Genomic DNA, 15,914 nt, shown 5'->3' on the forward strand with positions numbered 1-15,914 from the left:
AGGATGGGGTTGTGATTGATCTGCGAATAGGAGATAGTCAGGGTTCTGGCTGCCTTCTTTGTGTTAATATTCGGTGATGTTGCTTAGAGTCAGAGACCCTTCTAAGTTCTTTTTTTCCCATCCCCCCCTCAGAACTTTTAATCCAGCTGATTATGCAGAGCCAGCCAATGCTGATGATAATTACGGCAATAGTAGCGGCAACACATGGAACAACACTGGCCACTTTGAACCAGATGATGGGACGAGTGAGTGAACATTTATTACTCATTTCTTGTCTCTCTGGGATTCTAAGGAAATACTTTTTAAGGTTATAGTTAGATCAAAAAGCAGAGGAATAGTGTTTGGATGCAGAAATAGGGTGAGGAAGTGATGGAAGTTGAAATAGCACTATACATGCTATTTCACTTGATCCTCATCACTCTTTTATGAAATAGATATTTATCGTCACTTTACAAATGAGGAAATTGAAAGAGAGGTTTCAAAATTTGCTAGTATTTGATTCTAAAAGCCTGTGTTCTTTCTGTTACACCACTTGGCTGCTATTAGCTCCAAGTATATTTCATAGTGTTTCTATAAAGGGTAGCTTTGCTTTTTGAAAAGATATACAGGAAATTAAGCCACTATTTGTGGAGATGAACTGGTCCCGTAATCAAAGCCCAACAGTCCGTATTTTTCTGTTGCCAAGATAGGAATATTCGTTTTTAGGAAATCTTACCTCAACAAGGAGATAATTTCTAGTCTTTCTAACTCCTTGTTGGTTTGTGCCTCTGAAAGAGGTGGAGCATTATGGAATTTGAACCAGATTGCTTACCTGACTTTTGGGTATGGTATAAATGTTTAAGGATGTGTTGGGCTTGTGTGATACACCAAGATATGTTGAGGGGTAAAGGATACAGGTGGTGCTTTAAATAAAAGCAGCCTCTGGGCTATAGAGTGCTGACTTTTTTGTGAGGTCATCTACTTCTTCCTGGATGAGCCAGCCCATGGAAAGGCTGAGGCTTTTTCTTCTTGTCAAGGGGGAATGATTTAATAGTAGGGCCTGAAATGGCCTGTGGCCCCTTATCCATTTAAATTTGCTTTGCCCCCTTTCAAAGATCAGTGAGCTGCTTCTCTGGGTCTTCAGGGAGGGTCTGTGACACAAACTACTTTTCGTCTACAACTTACAAGGTGTTATACCTCAAGTCCTGAATGTTGCTCACTTTTTGTTTACCAAGCTGATAGCTCATAAAGTCATTTTTCATGGGTCGTGGCTGGAATTGAGTTACTGACAAGATAGATATCTTGTAGAATTCCCCTCACTATTTGGCTGTGAAACGTACTGTTTCTGTTTTAACTTACCAAAATTTGGAGGCCTTAAAACTAATCTTCATTTATTCCTTGGTGGCTCTGTAGAGGCAATAGTAGCATTATAAATAACAAAAGTTACTGTTTTTGAGCTGTGGTTTGTTCTTGGGCATTGGCTTTTTATCTTGGGCAGAAAAGATGATGGAAGTTAAGTGATTTGTTTTTAGTTGGGTGATAGAAAATCATGCAAGGATCCTAGTCTTAGATTATAAGCCTCAACTTTCTTCAATAAGGACCTGGTTGGAAAAACAGCGAAGGGTGAAGTATGCGTTTATTTCCACCGAGTAGAGAAGAGAACAGATTTGGTAGGCCAGAATCAGAAATCTGATTTGTCGTGGCTAAGTCAATTATACGTAATGCTGCTGTCATTTTGTTAGTGTGAAAGTGTTAGGTATAGCTTCATGCATTCCCATCATTGTTAATTTCATGATATAAACATTCCTTCATGCATGATCTTATTTTTGTGTCTTCATGATAGCAAACTTCAAATTTCCTTTTTAATTTAAAAAGAAATTCAGCCCTACCTTTAAAATATCCACAGGTACAGTGGGAGTTGAGTAGTGGGGGCAAACGTTCTCATTCACAAGCAAAATTTCACTGGTTGTCTTTTCTTTTCTTTTCTTTTTTGTTTCAGGACTTGATTTCATTGGGGTTGAGGGGTCAGATTATCCCCGAAAATTTGAGACTGCTCCTGGTATGATACATCCAGGCGCCCAACTGCCCCGGATATTTTTATAGACTTTTATGAACTGAAATATCTGTGGATATGTTATTTTTTTCTTTCTGCTTTTTCTCTGCTTTTTCTCATTTTCTGTGTCCATTTTTCTTTTTTAAAAATTTGTTCATTTAATGACCGAGACTTGCATTGACTTCACTTTCTGCTGATAGAATGGAAACCCTAAACTGTTATTCAGAGCATATCCATTCTTACTGTTCCTTAGAACTTCCTCAACATAGCTCTGTCTTCGCCTCTTCCTCACCCATAATCATATCTCCTAAATAGGAAAGTACTAAACATGTACCTACATTCTTCCTTTCTATCCCAATCACAGTCACCAGAATGCAAGAAAAAAATTGCTTTGAGAGCCTAGATTATGTGGCTTTTCAGATCACTTCCAACTCTAGATACCCAGATTTTGGGTTCCCTTTAGCCAGAGTGGGATGGATGTCAGTTGGGAGGTATCGTGTATCACCAGAGAGAGAGAGAAGAATGTGGTTTTTAACTTGTCTTAAGTTGAGATTCGACTTCAATTGGCTTTGAAAACATTGTCATTAAATGGTTTGGTATTTCCCTGGTACAGTTCTAATATGATCCTGGGAATTCACTACAATGAACATGTTTTCTTTTAGGAAATAAAGCTTTTTCATTATTAAATGTTATGAATTTCAGATGGATTTTGTAGGTGTTAGAATATTCCCCTTTAGTGACAATGAAATATCTGAATCCTAGATTCTTCAAGAACCTTTCTCCATTTGGAGAGAAGTCTTCAAGAGTTATTAAATATATATTGTGTTCTAGAGAAGAAAAGGCCTTCCACAGGCAGGTCCTTATTTCTTACTGTAGTCCCTTTGGTTGAAGGAAAGAATCCTGGGTCCATTGGAAACCCAGGATTCATTAAGAATAGTTTCCCTTTCTGATGATATATAAACACATGAAGCTGAAAAAGCTGAATGTGGTTTTACTGCTTATGAACCTCTCCTGTAGAGACTATCCCATCTGTGGTATTAAACCAGTGTGATGAGAGTATACATCTCTTTTGTCTCTGCTCTGATCTTGGCAGAACAAAGTTCACACTCTGTATGATGATTATTAAAATGATAGCTATCATTTACATTTGATTGTTCAGCCTTGTATAGTGTCTTCCAAAGAAAACATATCCGTATGGGGGTTTTCCTTACAGTTATCTAATTAAACCAGTAAGATTTATAAACTTGACTGTTGCTGAATTTGCATTTTTTATTCAGTTCCAGTAGCAGATCTCATTGCCCTTGGTCTGGATTTCAAGCCTGTTCTTCACTGCCCTTGCACTAACCATCATGTAGCATACATTTGTGTTCATCTTTCACCGCTGCCATCTCTCTTCAGACTGCTGCAGTTTTGTCTTATACCAAATAAATAGGTGTAGATTGCATGTTCTGGTTTAAATTGGCTGCTTCCATTTCATTGAATTGACACTAAGTCAGAGGGCTTGAGAGCCTTAAAGAGATTGCCTGGAGCACTGGTGTGTGGTTTTTGTTTGTTTGTTTTGTTCCTGTTGCAGCTACGTAACAAAATCTGAAGGTATCTGAAGTCAAAATCCTGGTGCTCTGAGGTATCCTTTTCTAAAGGGTCTTTTCCTCTCTCTGACACCCAAGAATTCCTTCTGATTACTAAATTCTGGTCGTACTTTTGGCTGCCAAAAATGTTAATACATTAATGTTTTACGTACCTGCTTTATAATGGCATATAAAATTATTTCACTGTTTTTCTTTTATTCCCAGGTGCATGGAGGACTGCAACAGAGGAGTGGGGGACTGAAGATTGGAATGAAGATGTAGGTATTAAAAAGGAAAAAAAAAAAAAAAGATGTAGGTATTCCCAGGTCATTCCTCATTAATGCCTTCTATCTTTAACCGGTGTTTAGAGTTTAGGGATAGTAAATGGTTCACCCTTGAGGTTCTGAGCCAGAATATTTCAAGTATGTTATATGAAGGAGACGGCATGAGTGAGACTCTGTGGAACCACATTATGGAAAGGGCAAGTTGTATTGTGTAAGTCCAGTATCTGATTGTTGGATTTATTTCAGGAATAGATGGTGGTTGGGTAGGACACCAGAAATGGAGTTAGGCAGGTAGTGCATTGAGTGGTGGCACATATATAGAGAATGACTCTACTTGGAACTTTTCCATTATTTGCTTGGCATTTAAGTATTTGGTGTTTAGTTTTGTAATTTGCTTGGAGGTGGATAACAGAGTGAGAGTACAAAATCTTCACGCTTACAGTTTGTTTGGTTCTGGAATCCTTTTATTTATTCAAAGCCCAACTTTGTAATTGTAATTGACATCAGTAGGTATAGAATTTGCTCTTTGACAGCTTCAGCAACTCTGAAACCATGTAGATGAGTGGTATAATAACAAGCTCTGTGAATTCAGTGGAGTAGTATGTGAGTAAAAGAACTTTGCTGATTCCTGGTTATAATCAAGATTTTGCTGTATATTGTGGTTTTCAGTGTTCATGTATGAACTCCCATTTTAACCTTTTTTAATCTGCTTTTTTATGTTCATATATAATCAGGCAGAACAGCTTTTGTGTTAAAAGGAAATGACATGCCGAAACTGTTTTGGGTGCAGACCCTGGGTTTTTAAAATTTCAGGTGCATCAGCATCAGAGAATGATTATTTTCTATTTTAGATCGCCTTATGAATATGGGCAAATTCTGCTACTTCTGATATTTGGCTTGTCTGCTTAAGCAGCTATCAGAATGGTCTGGTTTTTGGCGGGGGGGCGGGGGAGGGGCGGCAGAGTCCCTCTTTTTAGAGGAGAGGATTTTAATCAAAAAAGAACCAAAACAAAACCCAAGTTTACTTGAATAGTTATTCCCTACCATTGCTTATCTAATTCTTGTGTCTTGCAGTGGAGAAACTAGGTGTGATAAAGTCAATAATTAAGACAAAAATTATATATAGTTAAAATTATCCCTGAAAAGACATTAACTCACCAGCACTGGGTCTTTACTGCTCAAAGTCAAGCATTAAATTCTTTCTGTCTTTATTTTGTCTGGTTTGTCTTCCCTTTGGGGGGAATAGAAGATAAAGTGAAGTTTGGTTAGAGGTTGGGGCTGGGGCCTGTAATGGGAAAGAATACCAAGGTGTTTTTCCTCTCTTTTTTTCATTCTTTAACATATATGTTGACTTTTCTTTTAAGTTCAGTGTGCATATGGTGTGGCCTCCATATATATATATATGTTTTAAAATACAGTTTTATTGACACACTGTACAGTGTAGACTGTATAATCGGTGGATTTCACTATAATCACAGAGTTGTGCATTCATCATAAGTCATTTTGAGAACATTTACATTGCTCCAAAAAGAAAATTCCCATACCCCTTACATCCCCCTATTATTGACATGTATCATTGGTATGGTACCTATGATAAAAGAATATTACTGTTAACTGTAGTTCGTAATTTGCATTAGTCGTATCATTCCTATATTTTATTGGGTTTCTAGGTTCTAACTCCTCTTTGGGTAAAATCATTGCACATAAGTAGAAGGGGGCTTTAGAAGGTCAGCCCATTCAGGATTCCTCAGGGTAGATAGCTTTCTAAAGGGTTTCTGTTTCTTGATGTTGAATTTCCCTTGCCTATGCCAGATTTCTGACTGTAGTTTTCCTGATACACCAGGAGTGATTAATTCTGTCTTCCAGCTTTCTGAGACCAAGATTTTCACTGCCTCTAACGTGTCTTCAGTACCTCTGCCTGCAGAGAATGTGACAATTACTGCCGGTCAGAGGTAAGTGTATGTAAAATGCAGTATCTTATTCCCAGACGGATCAGCTGAGATAGCTGTAAGGAAGAATGGCACTGGGCTTTTACAAACTCCCATGGTCTTGGTAATAATAATAATCAAATCACATTAGATTATGATAAGTTTATAAGAATTGGTACTACTTAATCTAGTGAATGTCCGTATGTTAAAATTTTGAGCTGCTTTTCTGCAAAATAGGTTTTTAATTATATAGATCAACCCTTCAGTCTCTGTGGCATTGATTAAAACTTAGTACAGTATAATTTGTCTTGTAGTAAGTCAGGCAAAGAAGAGCTGAAGTGGATGTCTTTTCATTTATTTCTGCATTGTGCAGAACTATTCAATAGCTTCTTTTCCTTTATATTAATGATCTTTGCCTACTGAGTTCACTGAGTTTAGTGATTATTTTTTTCCTGGGATCATTAGGATCCAGTTAATGAACTGTTTAGAACTTGAATCTAGGTGTTGAAGTCAGTGGTGGGAGACACTCTTCAGAGCCTATTTTTATTCGTCAGGAGCGCCTTTGATCACTTTAGAGCTAGGCATATGATAGTTCTTGATTCAGAAGGACAGAAGTGGAAGTATGATATAGGATGTTGGGGGTATCGTGACCAGAAATATCTTTAGATATTCTATGAAAGTTGAAAACACATACACAAAATCCTACTTGTTCTAAAGCCACTTGAAGATTCCAGCATTCTGGTATACGGTTTTAGGTCTTAGATACTGGTAAAGATGGGTATTCTGTATTAAAATAGTGAGCAAAAATTTCTGAATTTTGCCCTAATTGTTGTTGCCATATTAAAACTAACATTTGATAATTCATTGAACTAATATTTTCATTAACATAATTTAAATCGTTATTGTTGGGAACAGTGGAATTTAGATACTATAATGGCGCTTATGCATAATTTTTTTTTTTTGGTAAATTAAGCATTTTAAGGCTTTGTGTTTCTGGAGTCAGCTTAGAAGAAGCAACAGTAAGTGACTTCATTTTGATCTAACCATAGACATAGGTGTTGGGGAATACCAGAATGTTCGATCTACTCATCACGCTTTCTTTCCCTCCCTACTAGAATTGACCTTGCTGTTCTGTTGGGGAAGACACCATCTTCGATGGAGAATGATTCATCTAATCTGGATCCATCTCAGGCTCCTTCTCTTGCCCAGCCTCTGGTGTTCAGTAACTCGAAGCAGAGTGCCATATCACAGCCTGCTTCAGGGAACACATTTTCTCATCATAGTATGGTAAGTAGGAAACTTGGTTTATCTTGATAAGGCCTTCCCTTTCCCCCCAACACACACACACACACACATACACTCTTAATTGAATTCCTTCCAAGAACAGTTGGAGATTTGGAGCAGAGGAGAAATAATCCTCTTTTGTCATCTTTTTAGAAGCCTTGGGTATAGAGATGTTGAGTTGAGTAGTAGGGGATATCTCTAGGGGAAAACTGCTTTGGACAGATGGAAACATCTTACACAAATAATTTAATGTCATTTCTTGAATATCTATTATTATGACACTTTTTTTTTTTAACAAATCAATTTTATTGATACGTATTAATAAAGCATATAATTCTTAAAGGGCAAATGGCAACAATGTGTCAACAAATTTTTTAATCTTTTTGCAATCCTAATTAAACTTTAGGGGGGTTGTAGCAACTCTTCATTTCAAGATGGAGCAGAAATTGACACACATATTTACTTGAACCAACATTGCTAGACTAGGCTTCCAAACACCTGAAGTCTTCCTGAATCTGCCACTTACACAGCCATGTCTTTGTTTTGAAATGGGGATAAGAATGTTTGCTCACCTATCTTACAGGGCTTTAGGAAAATAAATAAGATAATGGATATAGGCTATACAAAATGTAGTGCCGGTAATACTTATGGAATTTGACTTGTTGATGCAAAACATTTTTAAAAAATCCTTTACAGAAAAGGAATCATTTAAGCTAAACAAATGAGGCAAGGACCAATTTTATTATAGTCGATAAATCCTAAGAAGCAGTGCTTTTCTTCTCTTTGTTTTTTCTTTCCTATTTTTGGTAGAGGGATACTACAGTGTAAGTGGTAGGAGACCATGTGTGTGCATATAATTTTATTTTTCCATAGTTAGTATTAACTGTTGTTGTAAGACAGCTTATGTGTTAATTTAATAGTAATTTGATGGTTGATGTTCTGCCACGATTGGCAACAGATGAGAAATGGCTGGGGAGAAGGGAGAGGGTGGAAAATGTTGGGATTAAGGAAGATCAGGGAGTTACTACCAGTCCCTAAGATATATGGCTGGAAAATGTGGTTAAGTGCTCTGTCTCTTAAAATTGTCTTAATATCTGGCATTGTGAGGATTTACAGTCAAATCTCAATTCTAATACCAAAATATAAATAAAATCTCAACATATACTTCTACTTTACCTTATTCTATTTAATTTGTGCTATGCCATATGGTAGGTTAAACTAAATACTGTTCTTGTTATTTGTATTCATCAGTATGGTATTTGATGTCATTTCTTTTCCAGTGAGAACAAGTGTTAGAGGATTAATTTCTCTTAAAATGTAATCTAAGGAAGAACTTGGCGATGGTTCACTGGTACCTGCCTGACATCACTGCAGTGCTGTTTCTCATAGGTTGTTCCTGGGTGGGCCTAGGACAGCCATGGTTGATCTTCTCTAGCACCCTAGCCAAACGATTGTAATTGTGATAGCCATGGGGCTAGAGCGAAGTTCTTAAATAGAATGCTCTTCCCTGAAGGAAAAGGGAGTCTAGGTGTGAGTTGAGCATTCCTTCACACTCATTAGATGCATCCTCCAATAAGAGAGATGTTCATGTGAAAGTGTTTCTTAGGAAATTGTTGCAAAGCCATTGGTACCTGTATTGGGGAAACATAGCATACAAGAAAGACACTTAGAGTATCATTGGTGAAAATTTTTCTTGTTAGAGACTGAGAACTCTTACAGTTGTTTATGTCATCCCTTCTTCTCCAGACAGAAGATAACAAAATTTGTATTGAAAGAGCTTTTCATCTTATTGATAAAACCACTAATAAGCCAAAATGTCTGTCGTTGACAGCCACAGCATGTCAGACCAATTCCTTTGCGACAAGATGCCCTGTATGTTTACTAAATTCCCACCAAATATTTTTGTTGTAAGCTGGGAGCACAGACCAGGTTTGGTGTTAAGAATAACAGTTAACATTGTCAGTGGATCTCATGAGGTGAATGAGCTACAAGACATGTTGGATGGATTCATTAAAAAATTTGTTCTCTTCCTGAACGTGAGAATCTGAAACAGATCTGCATGTTAATTCAAAGAGCAAACAATAGGTAATTCTTGTAAAGCCTGTTTGACATACGTAGACTCTGCACATTCATTTTCAAAAACCCACCTGGCTATAGGGATAGTGGCACAGGAAAGAATGAAAAGGAAAAGAAAAATAGGAAGGGCAAAGACAAGGAAAGTGACTCCATATCCAGCAGTGAGACAGTCTTCCACATGCTATGGAAGAAAAAGAGGAGGATTGAGGGGAAGACATAACCAAGGAAGCTCAGGCTTAAGAAAAAAAAAGGGTATTATTGACTCGTCTGATAAAAGAAATTGTTGCTGAAGCAGGAAAACCGGATGTAAGAACTATGGCACTGTTGTGCCATTTCCTACAATTCTGTCATAACAAAAAGGCTCAGTGGTACTCCCTCATGGTTTGGAATGTGTGGTTGCCATAAATCAAACTCAGCTCATCTCCAAGATTCCGTACATCTTGAAGGAGATGTATGATGTAGACCTTTTGGAAGAAGAGGTTGTCTTCTGCTGACCGGAAAAGGCCTCTGAGAAATATGTCTCAAAAGAACTTGCGAAAGAGATTTGTGTCAAAGCAAATCCATTTATAAAATGGTTGAAGGAAGCAGAGGAGGAATTTTCTGGTGCTGAAGAGGAAGATGAAGATGAGAACATTGAGGTGGTGCCAGTGTACCTGAGGCTGCCAGTGTACCTGAAGATGACACTGAAGTCTAACAACAAGGATGATCCCTTTAAAGGGATGAATGCAGTCTAGCTTAACAGTGTAATACTGCAAAATTTTCTGGATTATCAGCCATAAGTAAATGGCTTAACATCATGTTACATTTTATGCTAAAAATGTTTTGCTGTGTCTGTAATTAAGCCCAGTGAGACATCTAGGGATTCCATACATATCAGTTTGCTTATTCAGGGCATGCTTCTTTTTGAAACACTAGTGATAGACATGTAGAGTACATTTATAGCATTATAAAAAATATAAGATTTGTTTTTGGTCTTTGAGATTTTTGGCTCTGACTGACTTGGGCTGAAGTAATTGGCTCCTTTTTAATCTGTTGTACCATCTTTTAACCTGGTAGAATTCTTGGAGCCTGTTAGATACTTAGTCTATAAAAAGGTCTTTAGAAGAGCGTAAACTTAAACTTATTTACAGTTGATGATCTTATTCAGCCATTCAAAAATATAGTTCAAGTTTTCACTCTAGTCCCTCAAATTGGCATATGGTAATATATGTTCTTCCTTGCCGGGGTGGACTGATAATCAAATGGAAATGCAACACCTTTATCTTACTGAGAAGTAAAAATGACCTGAGTTTCCTATTAATAATTTTAAAAGTTGGTTTTGAAATGTGAATGTTTGTTTTGTTTCCTCAGTTTGTGTACAACTTGGCCCAAATTGTAGTCTTTGTAGTCATGTGCATTGCATATTTGAAGTGTCAGAGAAATTATTACATTAAAAATAAGCATTTTATGTATATGTAGCTATTGCTCTGAACCGAGAGAAAACTCCAATTTTGGAATATGATTAAATAGCAAGCTCTGGTTTTGTTTGGGGGAAGCAGGAGAAGATACACTTAGTAATCCCTTGCAAAAACTGAGCATAATTCTTTATGACTTAGATTACAACCTCAGTATTTTTATACATACTGCATCTTTTGTTCACTTTTTTTTTTTTGATGTTTTTAATGTAATACTTTATAAAATGCATTTACTCTAATGCTTTACCCTTGTAGAATATTTGGTGAAATCAACTATGTGAGATCATCTTTCTGCCACAATACATTCCTTCAACCAGATTTTTGGTGGTTTTTGTTAGTTTAATCCTGGGATAGAAACTGAAGTAAAGAAAAATGTCTTACCTTGAGTCGGAGGGGCTGGTTTTATGTGAGAAAGGACTGCTTGATGATGATGTTGATATGGTTAAACAAGTACCCACGGAAGATTAGATTAAATCTCCTTCCTTGGAGGAGAATAGTGACCTATCATCTAGACTAGGCGGTAGCTTTACTTGGTACTGTGAATGTGGAGAGCCCTCCAAAAGAACACTGAGTAAATTTTGCCTGGTAATCAAGCAGTATTTACCCTATAGAACTTGGATACACCCGAAACAATCAAATCATATTAACCTCATCATTTGCTTGTCCAGTGCTAAAGTTAGGAGAGCTCTTTAACTTCTCCTTGCCTCCAAGTTGGAGTTATTGTCAGCATTAAGATGAGGGTTCCAGTTAGTTGTTTTTGTCCTGTTTCAGTTGTTTAGTGGAAGGAGGCAGACCTTAGTGGCTACAGTAAAACTAACTTATCGTCATGTTAATTAAATAGTCAGGTATTAGTTGGTTTAAAAATTTTAAAAGGGAAAAAATCCTCCAGTCATTAGAACTTTATCCCTCACAAGGAGTGGGGACGAAAAGGTGGTAATGGTTTAGATTTTAATGGCTCTCATTTTTTTTGACTGTTTACTATTTGCCAGGCACATATTAAGTGCGTTACACATATTCTTTGTTTAATCCTCCTACAACTTTATGAGGTACTGCTTTTATTCCTATTTTCAGATGAGGAAACTGAGGCACAGAGAGATTAAAAATAATTTTTCCAAGGTTACACAGCCAGGATTTGAATCTAGACAGTGTGACTCCAAGAGATTGTGTTCTAATGGACTATGCTATATACTCAATCTGGTAACATTCTTTACTTGTCTGATCTATATTGGCTCTCACCCTGGTTTAGTGTCTTTCTTGAGTAGCTGAGCTAGACTACTGGCTGTAGATTTCTCTAATCTCTGTGTTGATCTACAGGTGAGCATGTTAGGGAAAGGATTTGGTGATGTTGGTGAAGCTAAAGGCAGCAGCACCACGGGCTCCCAGTTCTTGGAACAATTCAAGACTGCTCAGGCTCTGGCTCAGTTGGCAGCTCAGCATTCTCAATCTGGAAGCACCACCACCTCCTCTTGGGACATGAGCTCGACCACACAATCCCCATCGCTGGTGCAGTATGGTGAGAAGGGTGGAAAGTGACTTGAATTCTTTTAAGGCATTACTGTGTGAGGCTGCCAGGGGTAGGGAGTAGAGAATGTGTCCTAAAGAGAGGAGAGGGGCATTCACCTGGTTAGTTTACCATACTGGTTTTCCTTAGCCATATAGGCTCACTCCCAAGAGTTGGGGGATATAAAAATTTGAAGCTATATTTCTCTGTCATTGAATTTAGCAGTACACATACATGCACTCTTCTGTGACTTGGGGATTTTTAGAATGTTCCTTGGATATATTTTTAGTACTTGAAAATAACATACATACATATCTTGGAGATACTGTAGTCTCAGTTCCAGACTTACAGCAATAAAGCGAGTCACATGAAATTTTTGGTGTACCAGTGCATGTAAAAGTTTATCGTATATTGTTGTTCATTTAGCATGCCATCTAAAAAATGGACATAACCTTAATTAAAATGTGACATAGACCAAAATGAGCACATGCTATTGGAAAAATGGTGCTGATAGGCTTGGTAGATGCAGGGTGGCCACAAATTTTGAATTTGTTATAAAAAAATTATTTTTTTGCAGTATCTGTGAAGCACAATAAAATGAGGTATGCTTTTATTGCCTTTGGACGCATTCTTGGAGTTGGCCATCTTAAGACCTTGTGCTTTCAACATGAGCAATTCCTAGATTACTGTCTTACCCAAGCAGGATAATGGTGTCGATTTGATTGAGCTCTACTTAGGAGCAAATAACTCAGTAATTGTCACCTGCAGAAATGAGATTAAGACCTATATGAGAACCTGATGATATGAGGTCCTGACTCTTGAGGGCGTGTAGCTCATGCTTCTAGAGCAGGACAAATAGCATTTCATCAGCACTTCTGGCCTCACACATTTGGTTCCCTCTTGCAGATTTGAAGAACCCAAATGATTCAGCAGCACACAGCCCTTTTACAAAGCGCCAGGCCTTTACCCCATCTTCAACCATGATGGAGGTGTTCCTTCAGGAGAAACCAACTGCAGTGGCTACATCTACAGCTGCACCTCCACCCCCCTCTTCTCCTTTGCCAAGCAAATCCACCTCGGCTCCACAGATGTCTCCTGGATCTTCAGATAACCAGTCCTCCAGCCCACAGCCAGCTCAGCAAAAACTGAAACAGCAGAAGAAAAAAGCTTCCTTGACTTCAAAGGTACTTGAGTTTTAGATAGATCGTATCTTAAAGCAAAGGATGTAGGATTTTGGGAATTGAGAATTTGTGAGGGTATCATTTGGAAATTTGAAGGAAAAGTGTTTCATTAGTCTACAGTAAGGGTAAATTCATTTTCTCTCTTGCTTCACCTTTCTCCTTACAGATTCCTGCTTTGGCTGTGGAGATGCCTGGCTCAGCAGATATCTCAGGGCTAAACCTGCAGTTTGGGGCATTGCAGTTTGGGTCAGAGCCTGTCCTTTCTGATTATGAGTCTACCCCCACCACGAGCGCCTCTTCAAGCCAGGCTCCAAGTAGCCTGTATACCAGCACGGCCAGGTAATGGAAACATCAGCTTTAAGATCTCTTTTATTAATTTTTTCTGAGTTTTGCTGATTCCTAGAACCCTGGAGCAGTCAAGCCTCTGACTGGATGAGGGAAAAGTAGCCAATTGTGGTATTATGTTGAGCACTTTAAATGGTGTTAGGATTAGCTCTAACTCTAAACAGATAGAAATATACCCCTCAGGTACCTCTAGAATGACCAAGCACAGTTTTGAAAGATGTGTAGAGCATCTCTAACAGAGAGTTACTTGGTACATACTAGAGCTAAAAATGCGGTTGGTTTTTCTTTTAGACCTCTGATGTGAGACTCATCCCTGAGAAGGGAATAACTTTGAACTCCTAGGAAGGAGATGTAGCAATTTACCAATAAAAAGGAACTTTACCAGTAGGATTTTTTTTAACTGGTAGCTATCAAGAAAGACCATCTTAAGCAACAAAGTCCTGGAGGTATTTCAGAGGATTAGGCTATTTTTCTCAGTCCTTAGAATCCAAAAATAACACATGTCTAGTTTCTAGCCTAGACCTGTTGAATTAAAATGCCACTAAGGCATGTGAATTTTTTTTTCCTTTGTAGGAGGTACTAGGGATTGAACCTGCGACCTCATAATGCAGGAGGCTGGCAGTCAACCACTGAGCCACATCAGCTCCATTGAATTGGTTTTTTCCTTTGTGTGCTTGTTTTGTTTTTCTCTAGAAGGCATCAGGAATGGAACCCAGGATGTCCCATGTTGGAGGCAGGTGCTCAACTGCTTGAGCCAAAGCCACTCCTTGAATTTTTTTAAAGTTCCTCTGGGAGAGTTAACCAGTAATCTTAAATCTAGTAGTCTTCTCTGTTGACCTTGGAGCTCAGAATTCTTTAAAAATAGTATGAGCAAAAGATGACTCTCATGCTTTAGAGTTCATGTTATGATGTATAGTAGGGACCTAGAGTAATGTATCCTTTCGACTGAACTTTACTTTAGCCTTTATTTCCTTGTAATAGCAGAATATAGGGGAACTAAAGGTTTTTCTCTTTGAGGGTTGATAGTGTTTTTAAACTCTGTTCTTGATTCAGGAGAAAACTGCAGCAGTTTCTTTCATTCATTGCTAGAGAAGTTCTTTCTGATTGTAAGCAACTTTTTTCTGGTAGAAGACCTCCAGGGTTTCCTGAGCATTGGTGGATCTGCTTTATTTTGTTTCTCTAAGATGTTTCCTTTCTTTATTCTCCACAGTGAATCTTCATCCACAATTTCATCTAACCAGAGTCAGGAGTCCGGTTATCAGAGTGGCCCAATTCAGTCAACAACCTATACCTCCCAAAATAGTGCTCAGGGCCCACTGTACGAACAGAGATCCACACAGACTCGGCGATACCCCAGCTCCATCTCTTCGTCACCCCAAAAGGACCTGACTCAGGCAAAGGTAGTGGCTTTACAAGCCCCTGGGCATTGGTTAGGAGAATAGTGGGGCAAAGTCCCTAAATATTAGTATTTTATTTCTCAGCAAAAGCTGCTAAGAAACCTCAGGAGTGCTGACTGAGAAGCTGCAAAAAAGTACATTTCTGTGGTTGGTGAAATAATTATTTTCAGCAAGCCTGGAAGCTCAGAGGCAGAAAAACATTCTGTTTGCACTAAAGATTCATTGTTTCTAATATAACCAGGCTGAAGTACCTGTCTTCTCTTCTTGGAAGATCTGATTGCTAGACTTCTGGGTGCATATCAGTAAACCTCAAACTGCTATGTCTTGGCTTGGTGCGGGGGACAGCATATGCCAGAGGAGATGTGGAGTGACTGCCAGATGCAGCCAGCAGAATAGGTGGTTTGGCTGAACTGTCTCACTCCCATAGCCTTCCTCAAGGATCACTGGATTTGGACTTTGGGCCTTTTCTGCATCTATTGTGGGTTTGGGATGTCTTCACCAGTTTGGGGGGGTATTGCCTTCTGTGGCCTTGAGTCATGCAGGGTTGTTCTGTCTTGATTTTTGTTGTCATCGTTGTTTTTAAGTTTTATGATAATTTCTGTTCCTTTGGAGAGTCTGCAACGTATTAATCATTTGGTTAACTTATGGAATTTCTCTCTGAAAGGTTTGTTGACCAAAATTAAGCCAAGCCATTGCTAACCTGCCCCATTCACTTGAGTTTGTCTGTTTCTTGCTCTTCTGTTTCTTGTACTAGAATGGCTTCAGTTCTGTGCAGGCCACGCAGTTACAGACCACGCAATCTGTTGAAGGTGAGTGTTCTCTAGACCTTTTCTTCTCAGTTGGAGTGTTTTTTTCTCCCCCCTC

General features: G+C 38.3%; 1 protein-coding gene across 43 annotated transcripts in view; it reads left to right on the forward strand.

Moving 5' to 3' along the window:
• UBAP2L (ubiquitin associated protein 2 like) overlaps positions 1-15,914 on the forward strand; it is a 43,836-nt gene that overhangs the window by 13,243 nt on the left and 14,679 nt on the right. For 28 of the 43 annotated variants that reach the window (XR_011645403.1, XR_011645398.1, XR_011645401.1 and 25 more), the window contains exons 8-16: positions 133-245; positions 3,826-3,878; positions 5,751-5,836; positions 6,928-7,099; positions 11,941-12,139; positions 13,034-13,311; positions 13,475-13,647; positions 14,864-15,053; positions 15,805-15,859. Coding sequence is in view for 34 of the 43 variants with exons in the window: in XM_058309735.2 (XP_058165718.1) it covers positions 133-245; positions 3,826-3,878; positions 5,751-5,836; positions 6,928-7,099; positions 11,941-12,139; positions 13,034-13,311; positions 13,475-13,647; positions 14,864-15,053; positions 15,805-15,859 (1,319 nt within the window). In the remaining 9 variants the exon portion in view is untranslated. Of the gene's footprint in view, positions 1-132; positions 246-1,978; positions 2,039-3,825; positions 3,879-5,750; positions 5,837-6,927; positions 7,100-11,940; positions 12,140-13,033; positions 13,312-13,474; positions 13,648-14,863; positions 15,054-15,804; positions 15,860-15,914 lie in introns of all 43 variants that reach the window. The other 15 variants (XR_011645395.1, XR_011645396.1, XR_011645397.1 and 12 more) reach the window with 1 other exon arrangement.

This window comes from Dasypus novemcinctus, chromosome 13, assembly GCF_030445035.2.
Source record: "Dasypus novemcinctus isolate mDasNov1 chromosome 13, mDasNov1.1.hap2, whole genome shotgun sequence".
Lineage (NCBI taxonomy): Eukaryota > Metazoa > Chordata > Mammalia > Cingulata > Dasypodidae > Dasypus > Dasypus novemcinctus.